Consider the following 26,583-nt stretch of genomic DNA (forward strand, 5'->3'; position numbering starts at 1 on the left):
CACACATGCCCTTCATTCCTTCCAAGATGGGTTTGCACCACTGTGGTTGTGACAACAGTCTTCTGAAGTGTGTACTCATTATTGTAACTGTTAATGTGCATAGTGTGGACTGTGCTGAAGATGAACAAATAGTAAAGAGTGGTAACTCTCTCCATTCACAAGGTACACAACTTCAAGTCAGTGCTGCTTACGCTACCGATTCAGCTAGCACACAGGTAAATAAAAGGTACATTGGAACAAACCCAGACACTTCCTGAAAAGGAAGCGCCGGGCCTGTCCTTATACTGATCATTTGACATGTGCACACAGCAGCAAAGACAGAAGAAATGTGCAAACACAAATTAGCTTTTATTCAAGACTGGCATAGCCTCTTTAATCCTGAACAAGCCACACAGAACACATGGACGATACAGAAGATGATTGTGATGAGACAGATGTAAGACAGATGTTGTGATGACAGTGCTGAAGATGTTTGTGATGAGACAGGTGTAAGACAGATGTTGTGATGACTGTGCTGAAGATGTTTGTGATACGACAGATGTAAGACAGATGTTGTGATGAGACAGATGTAAGACAGATGTTGTGATGACAGTGCTGAAGATGTTTGTGATGAGACAGGTGTAAGACAGATGTTGTGATGACTGTGCTGAAGATGTTTGTGATACGACAGATGTAAGACAGATGTTGTGATGAGACAGGTGTAAGACAGATGTTGTGATGACAGTGCTGAAGATGTTTGTGATACGACAGATGTAAGACAGATGTTGTGATGACTGTGCTGAAGATGTTTGTGATACGACAGATGTAAGACAGATGTTGTGATGAGACAGGTGTAAGACAGATGTTGTGATGACAGTGCTGAAGATGTTTGTGATGAGACAGATGTTTTGATTCTTCTTCTTCTTCGTTCGTGGGCTGTTACTCCCATGTTGGCACATATGTACACGAGTGGGCTCGTACATGTATGACTGTTTTTACCCCTGCTGTGTAGGCAGTCATACTCTGTTTTCAAGGGAAGAGATGGCGATGTGAGAAGATAGTGATAAGACAGATGTTGAAGACAGTGATAAGACAGATGTTGTGATTAGACTGATACTGTGATAAGACCGATGCTGTGATTAGACTGATACTGTGATAAGACAGATGTTGTGATTAGACTGATGTTGTGATAAGACACATGTGATTAGACTGATATTGTGATAAGACAGAAAATATGATTAGACTGATATTGTGATAAGACAGATGTTGTGATTAGACTGATACTGTGATAAGACAGGTGTTGCAATTAGACTGATATTGTGATACGACAGATGTTGTGATTGGACTGATATTGTGATAAGACAGAAAATGTGATTAGACTGATATTGTGATAAGACTGATTTTGTGATTAGACTGATGTTGTGATAAGACAGATGTTGTGATTAGACTGATACTGTGATAAGACAGATGTTGTGATTAGACTGATATTGTGATCAGACAGATGTGATTAGACAGATATTGTGATAAGACAGAAAATGTGATTAGACTGATATTGTGATCAGACAGATGTGATTAGACTGATATTGTGATAAGACAGATGTTGTGATTAGACTGATATTGTGATAAGACAGATGTTGTGATTAGACTGATATTGTGATAAGACAGATGTTGTGATTAGACTGATATTGTGATAAGACAGATGCTGTGATTAGACTGATACTGTGATAAGACAGATGTGATTAGACTGATGTTGTGATAAGACAGATGTTGTGATTAGACTGATACTGTGATAAGACAGATGTTGTGATTAGACTGATACTGTGATAAGACAGATGTTATGATTAGACAGGTGTGTGACAGTTCAGTGATGAGTGTGTTTGAATGGTTTCAGTCTCATTCCTTCAATTACGTCCAGGTAACAGCATGCAAGCTGTATTCACTCTTGTTTGTGTGAGCAGGGTGGTTTGAATGGTTTCGGTGTTTCAGTGTCACTCCTGTATTCACTCTTGTTTTTGAGAGCAGGGTGTGTTGAGTGGTGTCAATGTCACTCCTGTATTCACTCTTGTTTGTGCAAGCCGGGTGGTTTGAATGGTTTCAGTGTTTCAGTGTCACTCCTGTATTCACTTACATTTGTGAGAACAGTGGGTTGAGTGTCGCATGGCTTTAGTTTGGAGCATGAGGAGTATTATGTTGTGTGTGAGAACAGTGGGTTGAATGTCACACGACTTTTAGTTTGTAGCATGAAGAACGGCTTGCATGATTGTGGCTTTCTTCTGTCCATGCATGAGAATCGGCATTTTAACTAATCGAGTGTTCTGCTTACTGATTTGTAGATTGATAATAGCCGTTGTACCTAAGGAGTGTTCTGATGTTCACTGGTTCATAGCATGATAATTGCCATGTCTTAGTTGTGTTCCGATAATCATTGGTTCATAGCATGAGAATTGCCGTTGTACCTTAGGAGTGTTTTGGTTCATGGTGTGAAGATTGCTACTGTACCTGAGGAGTGTTCTGATGTTTACTGGTTCATAGCATGAGAATTGCCATTGTGCCTGAGGAGTGGTCTGATGTTTACTGGTTCATAGCATGAGAATTGCCATTGTGCCTGAGGAGTGTTCTGATGTTGACTGGTTCATAGCATGAGAATTGCCATTGTGCCCGAGGAGTGTTCTGATGTTTACTGGTTCATAGCATGAGAATTGCCATTGTGCCCGAGGAGTGGTCTGATGTTTACTGGTTCATAGCATGAGAATTGCCATTGTACCTGAGGAGTGTTCTTATGTTTACTGGTTCATAGCATGAGAATTGCCATTGTACCTGAGGAGTGGTCTGATGTTTACTGGTTCATAGCATGAGAATTGCCATCGTGCCCGAGGAGTGGTCTGATGTTTACTGGTTCATAGCATGAGAATTGCCATTGTGCCTGAGGAGTGTTCTGATGTTGACTGGTTCATAGCATGAGAATTGCCATTGTACCTGAGGAGTGGTCTGATGTTTACTGGTTTATAGCATGATGTTTACTGGTTCATAGCATAGTTTTCTGAGTCAGCCCATGCCTTGTGCAGGTGTTGCTTTTCTGAGTCAGACACATGTAAATGAAGGTGTTGATATGCCGAGTCACCCAGATATGAGTGAAGGCGTTCTTTTTTTATGAATCCCATGATCTGAGTGAAGATGTTTTGATGTTCCAGTTTTGCCGCATGTTGTGAGTGGAGGTGTTTTGATGTTCCAGTTTTGCCACATGTTCATGGCAACAACAGAGGAATGCAAGAAGTTGTCGCTGAAGGCCTTGGAGAAGAAAGAGAGGAGGAGGAAAAGGAGGGATGATGGACTGAGTGCCGCTTCCAGAAAAGGTGAGCGCTGTTTTTGGGATTGAGGTGTGTCCTTGTCTTTGTCTTGATTGTGTGTAAAGTGATGCCCCATCACAGCCCTGAAGTCTGTGTGTGTGATGTACGTACCTGTATCACCCGCCTGTCATGTAAAGTGATGCCATGTCACAGCCCTGAAGTCTGTGTGTGTGATGTTTGTACCTGTATCACCCACCTGACATGTAAAGTGATGTCCCATCACAGCCCTGAAGTCCGTGTGTGTGATGTATGTACCTGTATCACCCACCTGACATGTAAAGTGACGCCCCATCACAGCCCTGAAGTCCGTGTGTGTGATGTATGTACCTGTATCACCCACCTGTCATGTAAAGTGATGCCATGTCACAGCCCTAAAGTCTGTGTGTGTGATGTATGTACCTGTATCACCCACCTGTCATGTAAAGTGATGCCCCATCACAGCCCTGAAGTCCGAGTGTGCGATGTATGTACCTGTATCACCCACCTGTCATGTAAAGTGATGCCACATCACAGCCCTGAAGTCCATGTGTGTGATGTATGTACCTGTATCACCCACCTGTCATGTAAAGTGATGTCCCATCACAGCCCTGAAGTCCGTGTGTGTGATGTATGTACCTGTATCACCCACCTGTCATGTAAAGTGATGCCATGTCACAGCCCTGAAGTCTGTGTGTGTGATGTATGTACCTGTATCACCGACCTGACATGTAAAGTGATGCCCCATCACAGCCCTGAAGTCTGTGTGTGTGATGTATGTACCTGTATCACCCACCTGTCATGTAAAGTGATGCCCCATCACAGCCCTGAAGTCCGAGTGTGCGATGTATGTACCTGTATCACCCTCCTGTCATGTAAAGTGACGCCATGTCACATCCCTAAAGTCCGTGTGCGTGATGTATGTACCTGTATCACCCACCTGACATGGAAAGTGATGCCCCATCACAGCCCTAAAGTCTGAGTGTGTGATGTATGTACCTGTATCACCCTCCTGTCATGTAAAGTGATGCCATGTCACAGCCCTGAAGTCTGTGTGTGTGATGTATGTACCTGTATCACCGACCTGACATGTAAAGTGATGCCCCATCACAGCCCTGAAGTCTGTGTGTGTGATGTATGTACCTGTATCACCCACCTGTCATGTAAAGTGATGCCCCATCACAGGCCTGAAGTCCGAGTGTGCGATGTATGTACCTGTATCACCCACCTGTCATGTAAAGTGATGCCATGTCACATCCCTAAAGTCCGTGTGTGTGATGTATGTACCTGTATCACCCACCTGTCATGTAAAGTGACGCCATGTCACATCCCTAAAGTCCGTGTGTGTGATGTATGTACCTGTATCACCCACCTGTCATGTAAAGTGATGCCATGTCACAGCCCTAAAGTCCGTGTGTGTGATGTATGTACCTGTATCACCCACCTGTCATGTAAATTAATGATTCTTGCTACACTCTACCCACAGATTCTAACTGCAACAGAATAGGATGGTATTGTGTTTGGAGTGGGTGTCTGTGACACTTGATGTGCCGTGGATGTCATTGTAGCACTTGATGTGCTGTGGATGTCATTGTCTGTGGCACTTGCTGTGCCGTGGATGTCACTGTCTGTGGCACTTGACATGCCCTGGATGTCATGTAGCACTTGATGTGCCATGGATGTCATTATAGCACTTGATGTGCCTTGGATTCCACTGTCTGTAGCACTTGACGTGCCTTTGATGTCATTGTCTGTGGCACTTGATGTGCCTTGGATGTCATGGTCTGTATCACTTGATGTGCCTTGGATGTCATTGTAGCACTTGATGTGCCTTGGATGTCATTGTCTGTGGCACTAGATGTGCCTTGGATGTCATTGTAGCACTTGATGTGCATTGGATGTCACTGTCTGTATCCCTTGATGTGCCTTGGATGTCAGTGTAGCACTTTATGTACTGTGGATGTCATTGTAGCACTTGATGTGCTGTGGATGTCATTGGTTTGCCATGTTTTCAGTATTGTGTGTGGTGTATCTATTTCAGCATATTGTATTACAGATGTGTTGCTGGCTCTCTCTGTGTGTGTGTGTGTGTGTGTGTGTGTGTGTGTGTGAGTGAGACATGGTGTGTTCGCCTTTGTTGACAGTTTTGTGTGCAGTGTAGCTATTTCAGGTGTGATATGACAGAGATGTGTTGCTAGCTGTGTGTGTGTGATTCTGGCATGGTGTGTGTGAGTGTGTGTTTGTGCGAGTGTGTGTGTGTGATTCTGGCATGGTGTGTGTGAGTGTGTGTGTGTGTGAGTGTGTGTGCGTGAGAGTGTGTGTGTGTGTGTGTGTGTGTGATTCTGGCATGGTGTGTGTGAGTGTGTGTGTGTGTGAGTGTGTGTGCGTGAGAGTGTGTGTGTGTGTGTGTGTGTGTGATTCTGGCATGGTGTGTGTGCCATCTCCAGACAAAGAGGAGAGTTCGGTGGCAGGGTCGCAGGCCTCTCTTCACTCCGCCAGCTCTGAACGGCGTAAGAGGGTAGCAACAGTGAATGGTTTATCCCTTTGGCCCTTCTGTCTTTTGTTGCTTTGATTTGTAGTTGTCTGTCCTCATTGCTTTTCCTCTCCTCTGGCCTGGTTTGCTCTGTGTGGAGCTTTTGCAGCAATTGTTGATTCATGGGATCATCGGGTTATTGTGCAGGAAGCATCTTTATCTGCTGTTTGTTGCACAGTGGTTAGAATGTGTTGACCTGTGTGACTGTGGATCGTGTTGACCTTTGTGACTGTGGATCGTGTTCACCTGTGTGACTGTGGAATGTGTTCATCTGTTTGACTGGAATGTGTTCACCTGTGTGACTGTGGATCATGTTCACCTGTGTGACTGTGGATCATGTTCACACATTCACTGGATCATGTTCACCTGTGTGACTGTGGAATGTGTTCGCCTGTGTGACTGTGGAATGTGTTCACCTGTGTGACTGTGGATCATGTTCACCTGTATGACTGTGGGTCATGTTCACCTGTATGACTGTACATCATGTTCAGCTGTGTGACTGGAATGTGTCCCTGTGTGACTTTGAATCATGTTCACTTGTGTGACTGTGGAATGTGTTCACATGTGACTGTGGATCATGTTCACTTGTGTGTGGAATGTGTTCACGTGACTGGATCATGTTCACCTATGTGACTGTGGAATGTGTCCCTGTGTGACTTTGGATCATGTTCACTTGTGTGACTGTGGATCATGTTCACCTATGTGACTGTGGAATGTGTCCCTGTGTGACTTTGGATCATGTTCACTTGTGTGACTGTGGATCATGTTCACCTGTATGACTGTGGAATGTGTTCACCTGTGTGACTGTGGATCAGTTCACCAGTGTGACTGTCAATCATGTTCACCTGTTTAACTGTGGAGTGTGGTCACCTGTGTGACTGTGGAATGTGTTCACCTGTATGATGTGGAATGTGTTCACCTGTGTGACTGGAATGTGTTCACCTGTGTGACTGGAATGTGTTCACCTGTGTGACTGTGGAATGTGTTCACCTGTGTGACTGGAATGTGTTCACCTGTGTGACTGTGGAATGTGTTCACCTGTGTGACTGGAATGTGTTCACCTGTGTGACTGTGGAATGTGTTCACCTGTGTGACTGGAATGTGTTCACCTGTGTGACTGTGGAATGTGTTCACCTGTGTGACTGGAATGTGTTCACCTGTGTGACTGTGGATGATGTTTACCTGTGTGACTGTGAATCATGTTCACCTCTGTGACTGTGGAATGTGTTCACCTGTGTGACTGTGGAATGTATTCACCTGTGTGACTGTGGTCCACCTGTCTGACTGTGGAATGTGTTCACTGCTGTGATACTGGAGGGCTGTCTACAGGAAATACAGACATAAGCTTTTTTCTGGCTATTGATGTACCAGCTTTGATTTTTGCCGTGGTGACTGTAGCTTTGATACTAGCCATGGTGACTAGCTTTTCCATGATCATAGTGACTGTATATTTTAGCTGGCCATAGTGACTGTAGCTTTGATTTTGGCCATAGTGACTGTAGCTTTGATTTTGGGCCACGGTGACTGCAGCTTTGATTTCTGGCCATGGTGACTGTAGCTTTGATTTCTGGCCATGATGACTGTAAATTTTCCCTGGCCATGGTGACTGCAGCTTTGATTTGTGGCCATGGTGACTGTAGCTTTGATTTCTGGCCATGATGACTAGATTTTCCTTGGCAATGATGACTGCAGCTTTGATTTCTGGCCATGGTGACTGTAGCATTGATTTGTGGCCATGGTGACTGTAGCTTTCAATTTTGGCCATGGTGACTGTAGCTTTGATTTCTGGCCATGGTGACTGTAGATTTTCCTTGGCCATGGTGACTGTAGCTTTGATTTCTGGCCATGGTGACTGTAGCTTTGATTTCTGGCCATGGTGACTGCAGCTTTGATTTCTGGACATGGTGACTGTAGCTTTCAATTTTGGCCATGATGACAGAAGCTTTGATTTCTTGCCATGGTGACTGTAGACTTTCGTTGGCCATGTTGAATGTAGCTTTGATTTCTGGCGATGGCGACTGCGGATTTTCCATGGCCATGGTGACTTAGCTTTGACTTGTGGCCATGGTGACTGTAGCTTTGATTTCTGGCTATGATGTCAGTAGATTTTCCCTGGCCATGGTGACTGTAGCTTTTATTTGTGGCCTTGGTGACTGTAGGTTTGATTTCTGGCCATGGTGACTGTAGCTTTGATTTCTGGTCATGGTGACTGTAGATTTTCCTTGGCCATGGTGACTAGCTTTCAAGTTTGGCCATGGGGACAGAAGCTTTGATTTCTTGCCATGGTGACTGTAGATTTCCCCTGACCATGGTGACTGTAGCTTTGATTTCTGGCGATGGTGACTTTTCTGGCCTTGGTGACTATAGCTTTGATTTCTGGTGATGGTGACTGTAGATTGATGTATGGCCATGGTGTCTAGCTTTTTCCTGTTTGTAGGTTTTTGTAGCCATTGCTTTGATTTCTGACCATGGTGACTGTAGTTCTTCCATGGCCATCATTTTGATTTCTGGTCATGGTGGCTGTAGCTTTTTCCTGGCCATTAGTTTGATTTGTGGCCATGGTGACTGTCGCTTTTTCCTGGCCATTAGTTTGATTTTTGGCCATGGTGACGGTAGCTTTTTTTCTGGCCATTATTTTGATTTGTGACCATGGTGGCTGTAGCTTTTTCCTGGCCATTATTTTAATTTGTGGCCATGGTGACTGTCGCTTTTTCCTGGCCATTACCAAACTAGCTTTGGTTTGTCCCAAGTTCAGGGAGGTTTTGTTTTTGTCCTTTCTTGTTTCACATCTTGTGTTGTCATGTCTTGTGCCATGTCTTGACATGTCTTGTACTGTATCATGTCTTTTCATGTCTTGTACTGTATCATGTCTTGTGCCATGTCTTGTACTGTGCCATGTCTTGTACTGTGTCATGTCATGTGCCATGTTTTGTACTGTGTCATGTCTTGTACTGTCATGTCTTGTACTGTGTCATGTCTTGTGCCATGTCTTGTACTGTGTCATGTCATGTGCCATGTTTTGTACTGTGTCATGTCTTGTACTGTCATGTCTTGTACTGTGCCGTGTCTTGTACTATGTCATGTCTTGTGCCACGTCTTGTCATGTCTTGTACTGTGTTGTGTCTTGTGTCATGTCTTGTACTGTATCATGTCTTGGACTGTGTCATGTCTTGGACTGTGTCATGTCTTGTCATGTCTTGTACGGTGTCATGTCTTGCGCCATGTCTTGTGTCATGTCTTATACTGTGTCATGTCTTGTGCCATGTCTTCTACTGTGTCATGTCTTGTCATGTCTTGTACTGTGTCATGTCTTGTCATGTCTTGTACGGTGTCATGTCTTGCGCCATGTCTTATACTGTGTCATGTCTTGTGCCATGTCTTCTACTGTATCATGTCTTGACAGGTGTGTCATGTCTTTGCCTTGTGTCAGGTCTTGTATTGTATTGTGCTGTGTCTTGTGTCGTGTATCATATCATATGTCAGTCATGTCTTTGCCCTGTGTCATGTCTTGTGCCTGGCTTTGCCTTGCAGTTCTGTGAGCTGAACTATCCTTCACACTGAGGCCGTGTTTAGCCCTGCTTTTAACCGTGACATGCTGTGCTGTTGTATTCTCCAGGCTGTGCTGTTGTATTCTCCAGGCTGTGCTGTTGTATTTTCCAGTCTGTTCTCCAGGCTGTGCTGTTGTATTCTCCCGGCTGTGCTGTGCAGTATGTGTGTTGGTGTGTGTGAAGTGCTTCCACTCCATGCTGTGCAGTGTGGTGTGATGACTGTGATGATGTAATGACTGTGATGAGTTTGATGTTAATAATGATAATAACAATAACAACAACAACAACAACAACAATAATGATGATGATCATAATAGTGATAGTAATGATGATGATGATGATGATGATGATGATGATAATGATAATGATGATGATGATGATGGGTGCAGTGGTCTAATGGTTCGAGTGCTAGATTCTTGCCCAAGTTTCCAGAGTTCGATCCACATCGCACCTGGTGGGTTAAGAGTGATTTTTCCGATCTCCCAGGTCAACATATGTGTAAACCTGTTAGTGCCTGAACCCCCTTTGTGTGTATATGCATGCAAAAGATCAGATACACATGCTAAAGATCCAGTAATCCAGTGTCAGCGTTTGGTGGAAACAAGGACATCCCCAGCATGCACACCCCCAAAAATCAGAGTATGGCTGCCTACATGGTAGGGTAAATAAACAAAATGGTCATACAAATGTCAGATATTTTCTTCAGTTTAACGTCTATTCACTATAAGTGTTTTTAGACGGAAAGGAGTAAAGTAGTGGATAAAGGAAAGGGAATGCATGTGAATATTAGTGTAAAAAAAGTGTTCATGTTATGTATCAGAGGAAAAGTATATTATAAGAAAAAGTCTAAAGAGATTGTGGTGTGTATTGATTGAGGTGTCATGGGAAGGAGAATATACACATATCAACAAGTATTAACCTACAACAATGTAAATATAAATAACAGCATTAATTATAATACATCAAAGGAGGATACCAAGTGGACTGGAGTTTAAAATTTCTGAAAACATTCTAAGCAATGAATAATCATTCAAAATCTTTTCGGTGGCTAATGAAATATTGGAAGAAAAGTCATCAACTACATCTTTTGGAATAAACTGTCTTATGCTCAGACAATGAATGAGTAGATGGCTTACAGTTATTTGCTTACCGCATATACATTTTATATTTTTTGAAAATTTTGTACGAAAAGCATTTAAACGAAGTTTATACGTTAGACTTGTAATTTGTCTTGAATGTTAGATATCAGTGTGAGTATGTGTGCATGACTGAAACCTGATTGAATGACACAGGAAATGAATGATTAGTGCCCAAAGGCAGCTGTCACTCGGCTCTACCCAGATGGGCAGCCTGTAGTGCTGATGACTCCATGTTTGTAAAGCACTTAGTTTGGTGTCTCTCGGCTTATATCACAGATTGACATAAGTTTACATTTGGGCCAACAGCAAAGTGAGAGCTGTATTATCAATAGTTTCTCCAGTCAATGGGAAACCATTTACAGCTTAGTCTTTTGTGAAGGGCTATGACACTCATACTAGGAGGCAAAATTGCACTGGCTCTTAGTGCTGCCGCATTGTGGGCTAGTTTGCCTTTGGGAACCATCCCAACGCCGACTGTCCTAAAACCCTCTTGGCCGAGAGAGTGGGGATGTACTTGGGCAAGACACTCTCCACCTTAATCAAATTCTAGCCCAAATAGTTGGAACAGCAGTTGCCTCCTCTGCTGTTCTGATGGTCATAGTCGGACACGACTGACTATCATATATATATATAGTTTGGTGTCTGGCCAGAGATAGGCACTGTATAAGTATCTATACCATGATGATGATGATGATAAGAATTAAAAAAAAAAAAAAGTAACAATAGTGATTTCATTTATAAAGTGCCTTCCTATGTTAATCATGCAAACTGGTACTGTGCAATGTAAAAACTAATGTTTAAAACTTGCATTTAAACTGAAATGAAAAACTTCATGCATAATCCTGTACAGACAGCCAGCCAAAGACTCGGCACTAATTCATGTTCTTACACACACACAATCATCACAGACTATGCAACACTCAGCATGTGTATTATACATCACTACCTAAATAATGCACACATGTCAAGAAGTTTAAATCCAATATTACAATACCTTAAAAACCATATCACAATTTTTAAAACTACTCCCGAAATCACAATTCATAAAAAAAGAAATCACAAAATACTGAAAATTTACTTCGAACTCTTAAAGCTAGTCAAACAGATCACAGTATGCTAAAAATGTTCATTTTAAAACACAAAATTTAAAAGCAGGCACACACCCTTCTCCACAGCATGACATGATCTGAAAGATATGGTGTCAAAGAGCACACTGACCTAGAAGGATGACATAGGTGGAGAGGATAATGGAAGATGCTGTGGCATATTGTTGTGACAGAGACATGGAAAGCAGAGACAAGCAAGCTGTATTGAATTCTTGCCTTCACAGGAAGCCAGTGAAGTGTTCTGAAGTGTGATGTTGCACTCTCATGCCTGGGCTTACAGAGCATGAATCAGGCAGCATGATCCTGAATGCACTGAAGTTTATTTAGTTTGTTATCAGGGAGACCAGCTAGGACAGTGATACAGTATTCTGCTGTAGAGAGTATGAAAGAAAAAATGTTGTAATGATGACTGTGGTGTTGTGACGATGGCTGTGATGTGATGATGGCTGTGATGTGATGATGGCTGTGGTGTGATGATGGCTGTGGTGTTGTGATGATGGCTGTGGTGTTGTGACGATGGCTGTGATGTGATGATGGCTGTGGTGTTGTGATGATGGCTGTGGTGTTGTGACGATGGCTGTGGTGTTGTGATGATGTTTGTGGTGATGGAGGTGGTGTTGTGACGATGGCTGTGGTGTTGTGATGATGGCGTTGATGTTGTGATGATGGCTGTGATATGTGATGATGGCGTGATGATGGCTGTGGTGTTGTGATGATGGCTGTGGTGTTGTGATGATGGCTGTGATGATGGCTGTGGTGTTGTGATGATGGCTGGGGTGTTGTGATGATGGCTGTGTTGGTGTTGTGATGATGGCTGTGGTGTTGTGACGATGGCTGTGGTGTTGTGATGATGGCTGTGGTGTTGTGATGATGGCTGTGGTGTTGTGATGATGGCTGTGATGATGGCTGTGGTGTTGTGATGATGGCTGGGGTGTTGTTACGATGCAGGTGGTGTTGTGATGATGGCTGTGTTGGTGTTGTGATGATGGCTGTGGTGTTGTAATGATGGCTGTGCCGTGTGGTGTTGGTTGCACTTTCAGAGGACAGGAAACAGTCGCAGGTGTCATTACGATCAGGTACATTGTGTTGTGACTGTTCCACCCCACATTGTATCACCCATTGTCTATGTGGTGTAACCAGTCTCACAGTGTAACACACCATGTCTTTGATGTGTAACCAGTTTCACAGTGTAGCACCCAATATTTGTGTGGTGTAACCAGTCTCACAGTGGAACACCCAATGTTTGTGTGGTGTAACCAGTCTCACAGTATAACACCCCATGTCTGTGTGGTGTAACCAGTCTCACAGTGTAACACCCAATGTTTGTGTGGTGTAACCAGTCTCACAGTATAACACCCAATGTCTGTGTGGTGTAACCAGTCTCACAGTATAACACCCAATGTCTGTGTGGTGTAACCAGTCTCACAGTATAACACCCAATGTCTGTGTGGTGTAACCAGTCTCACAGTATAACACCTAATGTCTGTGTGGTGTAACCAGTCTCACAGTGTAACACCCAATGTATGTGTGGTGTAACCAGTCTCACAGTATAACACCCCATGTCTGTGTGGTGTAACCAGTCTCACAGTGTAACACCCAATATTTGTGTGGTGTAACCAGTCTCACAGTATAACACCCCATGTCTGTGTGGTGTAACCAGTCTCACAGTGTAACACCCAATGTCTGTGTGGTGTAACCAGTCTCACAGTGTAACACCCAATATTTGTGTGGTGTAACAGGTGTCACAGTATAACACCCCATGTCTGTGTGGTGTAACCAGTCTCACAGTGTAACACCCAATGTCTTTGTGGTGTAACCAGTCTCACAGTATAACACCCCATGTCTGTGTGGTGTAACCAGTCTCACAGTGTAACACCCAATATTTGTGTGGTGTAAAAGGTGTCACAGTATAACACCCCATGTCTGTGTGGTGTAACCAGTCTCACAGTGTAACACCCAATATTTGTGTGGTGTAACCAGTCTCACAGTATAACACCCCATGTCTGTGTGGTGTAACCAGTCTCACAGTGTAACACCCAATGTCTGTGTGGTGTAACCAGTCTCACAGTGTAACACCCAATATTTGTGTGGTGTAACAGGTGTCACAGTATAACACCCCATGTCTGTGTGGTGTAACCAGTCTCACAGTGTAACACCCAATGTCTTTGTGGTGTAACCAGTCTCACAGTATAACACCCCATGTCTGTGTGGTGTAACCAGTCTCACAGTGTAACACCCCATGTCTGTGTGGTGTAACCAGTCTCACAGTATAACACCCCATGTCTGTGTGGTGTAACCAGTCTCACAGTATAACACCCAATGTCTGTGTGGTGTAACCAGTCTCACAGTATAACACCCAATGTTTGTGTGGTGTAACAGGTCTCACAGTGTAACACCCCATGTCTGTTCGGTCTAACCAGTCTTACAGTGTAACACCCAATGTCTGTTTGGTGTAGCCAGTACCACAGTGTAATCACAAGGATGTGTACAGTGTGTTTGTTATCACATGGTTGTGCACAGTGTGTGTTATAGCATAGCTGTGTACAGTATGTGTTGTTATCACATGGCTGCGTATAGTGTGTTTTTATCACACGGCTGTGTGCTGTCTGGATAGTAATCAGAAGACCGTCTTGTTATGTGTGACATAGTATTGTATTGGTTGCTGTTGGTGATAGTGAATGACACTGTGGTGATGTGTAGTGTTGCATTGGTTGTTATGGTGATAGTGTGTAACACTGTGGTGATGTGTAGTGTTGTATTGGTTGTTACGGTGATAGTGCATTGGTTGTTATGGTGATAGTGTGTGACACTGTGGTGATGTGTAGTGTTGTATTGGTTGTTATGGTGATAGTGTGTGACACTGTGGTGATGTGTAGTGTTGTATTGGTTGTTATGGTGATAGTGTGTGACACTGTGGTGATGTGTGGTGTTGTATTGGTTGTTATGGTGATAGTGTATCACACTGTGGTGATGTGTAGTGTTGTATCAGTTGTTATGGTGATAGTGAATGACACTATGGTGATGTGTAGTGTTGTATTGGTTGTTATGGTGATAGTGTGTAACACTATGGTGATGTGTAGTGTTGCATTGGTTGTTATGATGATAGTGTGTGACACTATGGTGATGTGTAGTGTTGTATTGGTTGTTATGATGATAGTGTGTGACACCGTGGTGATGTGTGGTGTTGTATTGGTTGTTATGGTGATAGTGTGTGACACACTCTGGATAGTGCCGTGTCAGGTTGACCTTGTCCAGATCATGCACTGGGGAGGGTATTGGAACAGCTCTGGAGATCTTGTCCAGATCATGCACTGGGGCAAAGGGGAGGGTATTGGAACAGCTCCTAAGACCCTGTCCAGGTCATGCCTTGGGGGAAGGGGGAGGGTATTGGAACAGCCCTGAAACCCCCTGTTCAGGTCATGCACTGGCACTGTGTTGGTTTTTTCTTTCAGCGGGTCGTTCCGGGTCACGGCAGTCACTGCTTAGCATCGGTATGCTATTCTCTTTCCCTCCCTCCCTCTCCAGTGCACTGTTCTCTGTCCCTCCCTCTTCATTGCACTGTTCTCTTTCCCTCCCTCCCTCCCTCTCCACTGCACTGTTCTCTGTCCCTCCCTCCCTCTCCACTGCACTGTTCTCTGTCCCTCCCTCTTCTCTGGACTGCTCTCTACCCCTCCCTCCCTCACCCTCTCTCCCTCTCAACTGCACTGTTATCTATCCCTCCCTCTCCACTGCACTTTTCTTTATCCCTCCCTCCCTCCCTCTGCTGCACCGTTCTCTGTCCCTCCCTCCCTCTCCACTGCACTGTTCTCTGTCCCTCCCTCTTCATTGCACTGTTCTCTTTCCCTCCCTCCCTCTCCACTGCACTGTTCTCTTTCCCTCCCTTCCTCCCTCCCTCTCCACTGCACTGTTCTCTATCCCTCCCTCTTCATTGCACTGTTCTCTTTCCCTCCCTTCCTCCCTCCCTCTCCACTGCACTGTTCTCTGTCCCTCCCTCTTCTCTGGACTGCTCTCTACCCCTCCCTCCCTCACCCTCTCTCCCTCTCAACTACACTGTTCGCTGTCCCTTCCTCCCTCTCTCCCTCTCAACTGCACTGTTCTCTATCCCTCCCTCTCCACTGCACTGTTCTCTATCCCTCCCTCCCTCCCTCTCTGCTGCACTGTTCTCTGTCCCTCCCTCTCTCTGTCCCTCCCTCCCTCCCTCTGTGCTGCACTGTTCTGTCTCTCCCTCCATCCCTCTCCGCTGCACTTTTCTCTATCCCTCCCTCCCTTCTGCACTGCACTTTTCTCTATCCCTCCCTCTGCACTGCACTGTTCCCTGTCCCTCCCTCCCTTCCTCTGTGCTGCGCTGTTTTCTGTCCCTCCCTCCCTCTGCCGCACTGTTCTCTGTCCCTCCCTCACTCTGTGCTGCGCTGTTTTCTGTCCCTCCCTCCCTCTGCCGCACTGTTCTCTGTCCCTCCCTCACTCTGTGCTGCGCTGTTTTCTGTCCCTCCCTCCCTCTGCCGCACTGTTCTCTGTCCCTCCCTCTCCACTGAACTGTTCCCTGTCCCTCCCTCCCTCTGCCGCACTGTTATGTCCCTCCCTCTCTCTGCCGCACTGTTCTCTGTTCCTCCTTCCCTGCCGCACTGTTCCCTGTCCCTCCCTCCCTCTGCCGCACTGTTATGTCCCTCCCTCTCTCTGCCGCACTGTTCTCTGTTCCTCCTTCTCTGCCGCACTGTTCCTCCTTCTCTTCCGCACTGTTCTGTCCCTCCCTCCCTCCGCTGCACTGTTCTCTGTCCCTCCCTCCCTCTTCACACTGTTCTCTGTCCCTCCCTCCACTGTTCTCTGTCCCTCTTCCTTTCCACTGCACTATTCTCTATCCCTCCCTCCCTCCCTCTCCACTCCACTGTTCTCTGTCCCTCTCCCTCTGCACTGTTCTCTGTCCCTCCCTCCCTCTCTTCCTCTCCACTGCACTGTTCTCTATCCCTCCCTCCCTCTGCACTGTTCTCTGTCCCTCCCTTCCTCCTTCTCTCTCCACTGCACTGTTCTCTGTCCCTCCCTCCCTCTCTTCCTCTCCACTGCACTGTTCTCTATCCCTCCCTCCCTCCCTCTGCACTGTTCTCTGTCCCTCCCTTCCTCCTTCTCTCTCCACTGCACTGTTCTCTGTCCCTCCCTTCCTTCCTCTGCACTGTTCTCTGTCCCTCCCTCCCTCCCTCTCCACTACGCTGTTCTCTATCCCTCCCTCCCTCCCTCTGCACTGTTCTCTGTCCCTCCCTCCCTTCCTCTGCACTGTTCTCTGTCCCTCCCTCCCTCCCTCCCTCCGTCTCCGCCTCCGCTGCACTTTTCTGCTGCTTTCGTGTGTTCTGCTTTAGAGTTAAACACGGAGTTGGTTGCTGTCAAATTAATACTGGCATTAACTTATTTCATCTCCTTCCTTTTTCTTCTTCATCTTGTCCTTGTCTTCTTCCTTCCTTACCTTGCAGAGACTGTGCAGTGTTTACAGCAATCATGTACCTCTGCCTTCTTTTGGTCTTCCTTCTTCCATTCCTTACAGAAAGATGTGCTGTGTTTGCAGCAGTCTGTCAGGTTGATGTGTTTGTTTCCTGCCTTTCTTGCTTGCTGAGATGCTGTGCTGTGACATGCTGTAGCAGTGTGTGACTGTGCTGTGTCGTGCGGTAGCAGTGTGCTGTGTCGTGTGACTGTGCTGTGACATGCTGTAGCAGTGTGTGACTGTGCTGTATCATGCTGTAGCAGTGTGTGACTGTGCTGTATCATGCTGTAGCAGTGTGCAGTGTGTGACTGTGCTGTGACATGCTGTAGCAGTGTGTGACTGTGCTGTATCATGCTGTAGCAGTGTGTGACTGTGCTGTATCATGCTGTAGCAGTGTGCAGTGTGTGACTGTGCTGTGACATGCTGTAGCAGTGTGTGACTGTGCTGTATCATGCTGTAACAATGTGCAGTGTGTGACTGTGCTGTGTCATGCTGTAGCATGGTGTGACTGTGCTGTGTCATACTGTAGCAGTGTGTGACTGTGCTGTGTCATACTGTAGCAGTGTGTGACTTTGCTATATCATGCTGTAGCAGTGTGTGTGTGACTGTGCTGTGTCATGCTGTAGCATTGTGCAATGTGTGACTGTGCTATGCAATATGATGATGATGATGATGATTATGATGATGCTGATGATGATGATGGTTATTATGAAATGTTTGAAAGGGTTGGGAATTTAAGGACAAATGCCAGTGGGACATTGAACTCAACTTATCCACATGGTAATATGTGTCGTTTTGCATTTGTGATGTTGCTTTTATTTGTTGTTCCAGTGTTAGCTTGTTTATATGTATCATTTTGCTTGTTTATATTTGTCATTTTGCACTTGTGATGTTGCTTTTATATGTGTCACGTCATTTTGCACTTGTGATGTTGCTTTTATATGTTGTTGTAGTGTTAGCTTGTTTACATGTGTGTCATTTTGTGCTTGTGATATTGTTTTTATTTGATTTTGTTGTGGTACCTTGTTTACATTTGTGTTGTTTTTTTTTACTTATGATGTTGTTTTTGACTCACTTGTGTAAACAAAGTGAGTCTATGTTATAACCCAGTGTTCGGTTGTCTGTGTGCGTGTGTCTGTGTATCTGTCGTAAACTTTGACATTGCCATTTTCTCTGGAAATACTTTGTCTGCCAATACCAAATTTGGCTTAAACATAGTTTGAAAAAAAAAATCTTCATAGTCATACCAATAACATATTTTTTTGTATCATTAACAGTTTATTTCGTTGAATTCTAAAAACCACTTCCCACTGAGTTGCTAGAAGGTATTGCATTTGGTAAGAAGCAACATAACCTCATTTTTCTTGTTCACAATTAAAAGGAAAGAAATACAAATTCTGGACAGAACATTTACTGTGATACTAACTACGCCATCGACGAGTTTACTGCATATGAATATTCTGAAGTGGACACTGAATTAACTGGAATGAACATAAAAGAAAAATTGAATGGGTCGTTTCTTCCAGCCCATTATAGAATGGTTCATGCAGATCTAGATGTCTACCATGTGTTGAGATGTGTTTGAAGGGATAGCAACATCTCCTTTACCGCCGAAATAAAAGAATAATTGAGATGTAATAAAACACACAAAAAACATGCTTTGAATGGTGTTATCACGTCCAATATAATATCTATTTATTGCACGAAGAAGAAAACAGCAACATTGGTTTAAATATCAAATTTAGGCAAATGAAGTCAGATGCGCTGCAGCTGTGGGGATTAGTCAGCTTGCTTCGGAACTGAGCATGCATGGTTCAATCCTGCTCGTGTGCCTCAATTTTTTTTTCTTCTCCTTAGCTTATTTTATGTATCATATTTAATACAGAACACTCTTTAACGATTTTTGTTATCTGTTTTTTTTTTTCTCCTCATGATTTCTTCACTGGAGATAGCGCAAAGTACAAGTGAGTCTTGAAGGCTTTGCCTTTTGTTATTTGTTGTTGTGTTAGTTTGTAAAAATGTCTCATTTTTCACTTGTGATGTTGTTTTTATTTGCTGTTGTGTTAGCTTGTTAAAATGTGTCATTTTTTTTTTACTTGTGATATTGATTTATTTGTTGTGAATTTTGTTACAGACAACACATCTGTGAATTGTGTTACAGATGACAGCCTGTGATTTGTGTTACAGATGACATGTATGTCAGTTGTGTAAGAGATGACAGTGAATTTTTTTTACAGGTGACTGTGAATTGTGTTACAGATGACAGACAGTGAGTTGTGTTACAGATGACAGTCTGTGAATTATGTCACAGATGACAGTGATTTGTGTTACAGATGACATCTGCGTATTGTGTTACAGAAGACAGTCTGTGAGTTGTGTTACAGATGACACATATTGAATTGCTTTTTACAGATGACCTACCAAAGCCATCCCCACGGGGAAACAAGAAGTCTCCAGTGATAAGTCGGCTATCAGAACCTAAAGGGCTTCGGGTAAGATGATTTCCACCCTGAGTAATGCAGCCACTGTGGTGATGTCATTGTGGTGTGGATAGATCATGCCACTGGGTGTGGATAGATCATGTCACTGGGGTATGGAGTGGTGTGGATAGATCATGATGTCATTGTAGGGTGGATAGATCATGCCACTGGGTGTGGATAGATCATGTCACTGGGGTATGGAGTGGTGTGGATAGATCATGATGTCATTGTAGGGTGGATAGATCATGTCACTGGGGTATGGAGTGGTGTGGATAGATCATGATGTCATTGTAGGGTGGATAGATCATGCCACTGGGTGTGGATAGATCATGTCACTGGGGTATGGAGTGGTGTGGATAGATCATGTCATTGTAGTGTGGATAGATCATGATGTCACTGGGGTGTAGATAGATACTGATGTCATTGTGGTGTGGATAGATCATGTCACTGGGGTATGGAGTGGTGTGGATAGATCATGTTGTCATTGTGGTGTGGATAGATCATGTCATTGTGGTGTGGATAGATCATGATGGTGATGTCATTGTTGTGTGGATAGATCATGATGGTGATGTCATAGTGGTGTGGACACATCATGATTATGTCATTGTGGTGTGGGTAGATCATGATTATGTCATTGTGGTGTGGACAGATCATGATGGTGATGTCATTGTGGTGTGGACAGATCATGATGGTGATGTCATTGTGGTGTGGACAGATCATGATTATGTCATTGTAGTGTGGACAGATCATGATGGTGATGTCATTATGGTGTGGACAGATCATGATGGTGATGTCATTGTGGTGTGGATAGATCATGATGGTGATGTCATTGTGGTGTGGACAGATCATGATGGTGATGTCATTATGGTGTGGACAGATCATGATGGTGATGTCATGGTGTGGATAGATCAAGGATGGTGATGTCATTGTGGTGTGGATAAATCATGATGGTGATGTCATTATGGTGTGGACAGATCATGTTGGTGATGTTATTGTGGTGTGGATAGATCATGGTGATGTCATTATGGTGTGGCTATATCATGATGGTGATGTCATTGTGGTGTGGATAGATCATGATGGTGATGTCATTATGGTTTGGATAGATCAAGGATGGTGATGTCATTGTGGTGTGAATAGATCATGATTATGTCATTGTGGTGTGGATAGATCGTGATCGTGATGGTGATGTCATTATGGTGTGGATAGATCAAGGATGGTGATGTCATTGTGGTGTGAATAGATCTTGATTATGTCATTGTGGTGTGGATAGATCGTGATCATGATGGTGATGTCATTATGGTGTGGATAGATCAAGGATGGTGATGTCATTGTGGTGAGGATAGATCATGATGATGTCATTGTGGTGTGGATAGACCATGATGTGATCATGGTTTTGATAGCTGATGGTGTGATCATGGTGTGGATACCAGACAACAATGATGCTGATAATGACTGATTTTACCTGATGACAATGATGATTTTACCTGATGACAATGATGCTGATGACAGTGATGTTACCTGATAACGCTGCTGCTGCTGCTGCTGACAGTGATGATGCTGGTGTTGACAGTGATGATGTTACCTGACAGTGATACTGATGACAGTGATGATGTTACCTGACAGTGATGCTGATGACAGTGATGATGTTACCTGACAGTGATGCTGATGACAGTGATGATGTTACCTGACAGTGATGCTGATGACAGTGATGATGCTGGTGATGACAGTGATGATGTTACCTGACAGGGATGCTGATGAATGATGATGTTACCTGACAGTGATGATGTTATGATGATGTTACCTGACAGTGATGATGTTACCTGACAGTGATGATGTTATGATGATGTCACCTGACAGTGATGATGTTATAATGATGTTATGATGTTACCTGACAGTGATGATGTTACCTGACAGTGATGATGTTATGATGATGTTACCTGACAGTAATGATGATGCTGATGACAGTGGTGATGTTACCTGGCAGTGATGCTGATGCTGATGACAGTGGTGATGTTACCTGACAGTAATGATGATGCTGATGACAGTGATGATGTTACCTGACAACGATGTTGTGTGTTCAGGACTGGTCCCATGCTCAGTCCAAAGGCTGTTTCTTTGTGGACGAGAGCAAAGGGTTTGTCAGCCACCAGTACCAGCTGACTCTGACCGAGGACACATCTGTCTGGATCACCATCCAGCCCCTCAAACTGGGTACGTCTTTTGCACACAGCCCTCAAACTGGGTAGGCCATTAAACTCAGCACCTCGGACTGGCTAGGTCATTGTGACCAGTCCTCACTCTGGGTATGTCATTACACCCAGCCCTGAAATTGATGTGACGGTGAATGTTGTAGACAGGTGTTGATGGAATGTGACTGATGTTGTAGACAGGTGTTGATGGAATGTGACTGATGTTGTAGACAGGTTTTGATGGATGTCACTGATGTTGTACACAGGTGTTGATGGAATGTCACTGATGTTGTAGACAGGTGTTGGTGGAATGTGACTGATGTTGTAGACAGGTGTTGATGGAATGTGGCTGATGTTGTACACAGGTGTTGATGGATGTCACTGATGTTGTAGACAGGTGTTGATGGAATGTCACTGATGTTGTAGACAGGTGTTGGTGGAATGTGACTGATGTTGTAGACAGGTGTTGATGGATGTCACTTATGTGATGGTGAATGTTGTAAACAGGTGTTGATTGAATGTGGCTGATGTTGTAGACAGGTGTTGATGGAATGTGACTGATGTTGTAGACAGGTGTTGATGGATGTCACTTATGTGATGGTGAATGTTGTAGACAGGTGTTGATGGAATGTGGCTGATGTTGTAGACAGGTGTTGATTGAATGTGACTCAAGTTGTAGACAGATGTTGATGGAATATGGCTGATGTTGTAGACAGGTGTTGATTGAATGTGGTTGATGTTGTAGACAGGTGTTGATTGAATGTGGTTGATGTTGTAGACAGGTGTTGATGGAATGTGGCTGATGTTGTAGACAGGTGACTGTGGTGACTGCTGTGTTGATGAAATGTCACTGTGGTGACTGCCATATTGATGGAATGTCACTGTGGTGGCTGGTGTGGGCAGGAGAGCGAGGGCCAGTGGACACAGCTGTGTACATCCTGCAGGAGGACAAGGAAGATGAGGACGCTTTCATCGCCTTCACTGAACAACGCGACGGCAAAGGCGTTGGTGGATGGACTCTCTCTCACATGAATACACTCATGCACACATACATGCGCGCTTGTAGACATTTACACACACACACACACACACACACACGCACACACACAGATTGATGATCCCTCTTGATGTCTTTTATGAAGTCTGTAAGTAAAGAAGGAGGTGTGACATGATGTCACATAGTGCACTGCAACCTAAATGTGTTTGGTGTGTGTTATAGTGTCACAGAGTGTGGTGTGACCTAAATGTGTGTGTTATAGTGTCACAGAGTGTGGTGTGACCTAAATGTGTTTGTTGTGTGTTGTAGTGTCACAGACTGTGGTGTGACCTAAATGTGAGTGGTGTGTGTTATAGTGTCACAGAGTATGTTGTGACCTAAATGTGAGTGGTGTGTGTTAAAGTGTCACAGGGTGTGGTGTGACCTAAATGTGTTTGTTGTGTGTTGTAGTGTCACAGACTGTGGTGTGACCTAAATGTGAGTGGTGTGTGTTAAAGTGTCACAGACTGTGGTGTGACCTAAATGTGAGTGGTGTGTGTTAAAGTGTCACAGGGTGTGGTGTGACCTAAATGTGTTTGTTGTGTGTTGTAGTGTCACAGACTGTGGTGTGACCTAAATGTGAGTGGTGTGTGTTATAGTGTCACAGGGTATGTTGTGACCTAAATGTGAGTGGTGTGTGTTATAGTGTCACACAGTATGTTGTGACCTAAATGTGAGTGGTGTGTGTTATAGTGTCACAGAGTGTGGTGTGACCTAAATGTGTGTTTTGTGTGTTGTTGTGTCACAGAGTGTGGTGTGACCGAAATGTATGTGTTTTGTGTTATAGTGTCACAGAGTATGTTGTGACCTAAATGTGAGTGGTGTGTGTTATACTGTCACAGAGTGTGGTGTGACCTAAATGTGTGTGGTGTGTTATAGTGTCACAGAGTATGTGGTGTGACCTAAATGTGTGTGGTGTGTGTCACAGGGTGCGCTGTGACCTAAATATGTGTATCACAGTGTCACAGTGTGCTGTGTGACCTGAATGTGTGTGCTGTGTCACAGTGTCACGGGGTGCGTTGTGACCTGACCTCAGGCACGTACAGCCTGGTGCCCTTCACCACTGGCTGCCGACTGACAGCCAGGAAGGGAGAACCCAGCAAAGAGGCCAAGCTGATCACCACCAAGGATGACAAGATCGTGCTCACCAAGCCCTTCAGGTGAGTGTGCTCGCCAAGCCTTTCAGGTCACTGTGCTCACCAAGCCTTTCAGGTCACTGTGCTGACCTAGCCTTCAGGTCAGTGTCCATGTGCTCACCAAGCCTTTCAGGTCACTGTGCTCACCAAGCCTTTCAGGTCACTGTGCTGACCTAGCCTTCAGCTCAGTGTCCATGTGCTCACCAAGCCTTTCAGGTCAGTGTGCTCACCAAGCCTTTCAGGTCACTGTGCTCACCAAGCCTTTCAGGTCAGTGTGTCAGTGTGCTCACCAAGCCTCCAGGTCAGTGTGCTCACCAAGCCTTCAGGTCAGTGTGCTCACCAAGCCTTCAGTTCAGTGTGCTCACCAAACCTTTCAGGTCAGTGTGCTCACCAAGCCTTCAGCTCAGTGTCCATGTGCTCACCAAACCTTTCAGGTCAGTGTGCTCACCAAGCCTTCAGCTCAGTGTCCATGTGCTCACCAAACCTTTCAGGTCAGTGTGCTCACCAAGCCTTCAGCTCAGTGTCCATGTGCTCACCAAGCCTTCAGTTCAGTGTCCATGTGCTCACCAAGCCTTCAGGTCAGTGTGCTCACCAAGCCTTCAGGTCAGTGCGCTCACCAAGCCTTCAGATTGTGATCTTTGTGACAAAAGATAGTGATATATGTGTGACAAAGGCAGTGATATGCTTGTCAAAAAGATTGTGATCTTTGTGACAAAGATAGTGATATATGTGTGACAAAGACAGTGATAAAGACAGTAGTATATGTGTGACAAAGACAGTGATATATGTGTGATGAAGATAGTGATATATGTGTGACAAAGACAGTGATGTGCTTGTCAAAAAGATTGTGATCTTTGTGACAAAGACAGTGATATATGTGTGACAAAGACAGTGATATATGTGTGACAAAGACAGTGATATATGTGTGACAAAGATAGTGATATATGTGTGACAAAGACAGTGATATGCTTGTCAGAAAGATTGTGATCTTTGTGACAAAGACAGTGATATATGTGAAGACAGTGATATATGTGTGACAAAGATAGTGATATATGTGTGACAAAGACAGTGATATATGTATGACAAAGATAGTGATATATGTGTGACAAAGATAGTGATATATGTGTGACAAAGACAGTGATATATGTATGACAAAGACAGTGATGTATGTATGACAAAGACAGTGATAAAGACAGTGTTGTATCACAAATATGTTCATGTGTACAGGGCAGCCCTGGAGGAGATCTTTGATGTGTCAGACTTGGACGGCAACAACTTGCTGAGTCGTGAGGAGTTCAGCTGGTTCAACATCCGCACCAGTGATGATCAAGTTGCTGACGATGAATGGCAGGTGGTGGAAGGTGAGAGGTGTGATGTGACAACGAATGACAGGTGAGAGATGTGAGGTGACAATGAATGACAGGTGAGAGATGTGAGGTGACAATGAATGACAGGTGAGAGGTGTGGACTGACCTTGAATGACAGGTGAGAGGTGTGAGGTGACAACGAATGACAGGTGAGAGGTGTGAGGTGACAACGAATGACAGGTGAGAGGTGTGAGGTGACAATGAATGACAGGTGAGAGGTGTGAGGTGACAATGAATGAGAGATGAGGGGTGTGGACTAACCTTGAATGACAGGTGAGAGGTGTGAGGTGACAACGAATGACAGGTGAGAGGTGTGAGGTGACAATGAATGACAGGTGAGAGGTGTGAGATGACAGTGAATGAGAGATGAGAGGTGTGGACTGACCTTGAATGACAGGTGAGAGGTGTGAGGTGACAATGAATGACAGGTGAGAGGTGTGAGGTGACAATGAATGACAGGTGAGAGGTGTGAGGTGACAACGAATGACAGGTGAGAGGTGTGAGGTGACAACGAATGACAGGTGAGAGGTGTGAGGTGACAATGAATGAGAGATGAGGGGTGTGGACTGACCTTGAATGACAGGTGAGAGGTGTGAGGTGACAATGAATGACAGGTGAGAGGTGTGAGGTGACAATGAATGAGAGATGAGGGGTGTGGACTGACCTTGAATGACAGGTGAGAGGTGTGAGGTGACAACGAATGACAGGTGAGAGGTGTGAGGTGACAATGAAAGACAGGTGAGAGGTGTGAGGTGACAATGAATGAGAGATGAGGGGTGTGGACTGACCTTGAATGACAGGTGAGAGGTGTGAGGTGACAACGAATGACAGGTGAGAGGTGTGAGGTGACAATGAAAGACAGGTGAGAGGTGTGAGGTGACAATGAATGAGAGATGAGGGGTGTGGACTGACCTTGAATGATAGGTGAGAGGTGTGAGGTGACAACGAATGACAGGTGAGAGGTGTGAGGTGACAATGAATGAGAGATGAGGGGTGTGGACTAACCTTGAATGACAGGTGAGAGGTGTGAGGTGACAACGAATGACAGGTGAGAGGTGTGAGGTGACAACGAATGACAGGTGTGAGGTGACAACGAATGACAGGTGAGAGGTGTGAGGTGACAACAAATGAGAGATGAGGGGTGTGGACTAACCTTGAATGACAGGTGAGAGGTGTGAGGTGACGAAGAATGACAGGTGAGAGGTGTGAGATAATAATGAATGACAGGTGAGAGGTGTGAGGTGACAACGAATGACAGGTGAGAGGTGTGAGGTGACAAT

The 26,583-nt window shown here is 44.6% G+C and overlaps 2 protein-coding genes across 7 annotated transcripts in view; one reads left to right on the forward strand and one right to left on the reverse strand.

The window, feature by feature from the left end:
- LOC143279916 (EF-hand calcium-binding domain-containing protein 7-like) overlaps positions 1-26,583 on the forward strand; it is a 54,783-nt gene that overhangs the window by 8,515 nt on the left and 19,685 nt on the right. For 3 of the 6 annotated variants that reach the window (XR_013054970.1, XR_013054971.1, XM_076584246.1), the window contains exons 6-14: positions 3,212-3,332; positions 5,750-5,812; positions 12,669-12,704; positions 15,081-15,119; positions 19,508-19,587; positions 21,657-21,786; positions 22,668-22,768; positions 23,806-23,960; positions 25,164-25,297. Coding sequence is in view for 4 of the 6 variants with exons in the window: in XM_076584246.1 (XP_076440361.1) it covers positions 3,212-3,332; positions 5,750-5,812; positions 12,669-12,704; positions 15,081-15,119; positions 19,508-19,587; positions 21,657-21,786; positions 22,668-22,768; positions 23,806-23,960; positions 25,164-25,297 (859 nt within the window). In the remaining 2 variants the exon portion in view is untranslated. The remainder of the gene's footprint in view (positions 1-3,211; positions 3,333-5,749; positions 5,813-12,668; positions 12,705-15,080; positions 15,120-19,507; positions 19,588-21,656; positions 21,787-22,667; positions 22,769-23,805; positions 23,961-25,163; positions 25,298-26,583) is intronic. The other 3 variants (XM_076584247.1, XM_076584248.1, XM_076584249.1) reach the window with 3 other exon arrangements.
- LOC143280214 (uncharacterized) lies at positions 20,020-20,502 on the reverse strand. Its single transcript, XM_076584847.1, has 2 exons — positions 20,352-20,502; positions 20,020-20,171 (listed from the first exon to the last, which is right to left on the reverse strand). The coding sequence occupies exons 1-2, from the start codon at positions 20,500-20,502 to the stop codon at positions 20,020-20,022; spliced, it is 303 nt and encodes a 100-aa protein (XP_076440962.1).

This window comes from Babylonia areolata, chromosome 3 (assembly GCF_041734735.1).
Source record: "Babylonia areolata isolate BAREFJ2019XMU chromosome 3, ASM4173473v1, whole genome shotgun sequence".
Classification (NCBI taxonomy): Eukaryota; Metazoa; Mollusca; class Gastropoda; order Neogastropoda; family Buccinidae; genus Babylonia; species Babylonia areolata.

What these genes read in the sequence shown, in the direction of transcription:
- LOC143280214 (XM_076584847.1), bottom strand. Translation starts at nt 20,502, where the DNA reads ATGACATCACCATCCTTGATCTATCCACACCATGACATCACCATCATG. An exon ending in TGACATCACCATCATGATCT is followed by an intron (nt 20,172 to 20,351) that starts GTCCACACCATA and finishes ACAATGACATAA; the next exon opens with TCATGATGTGTCCACACCAC.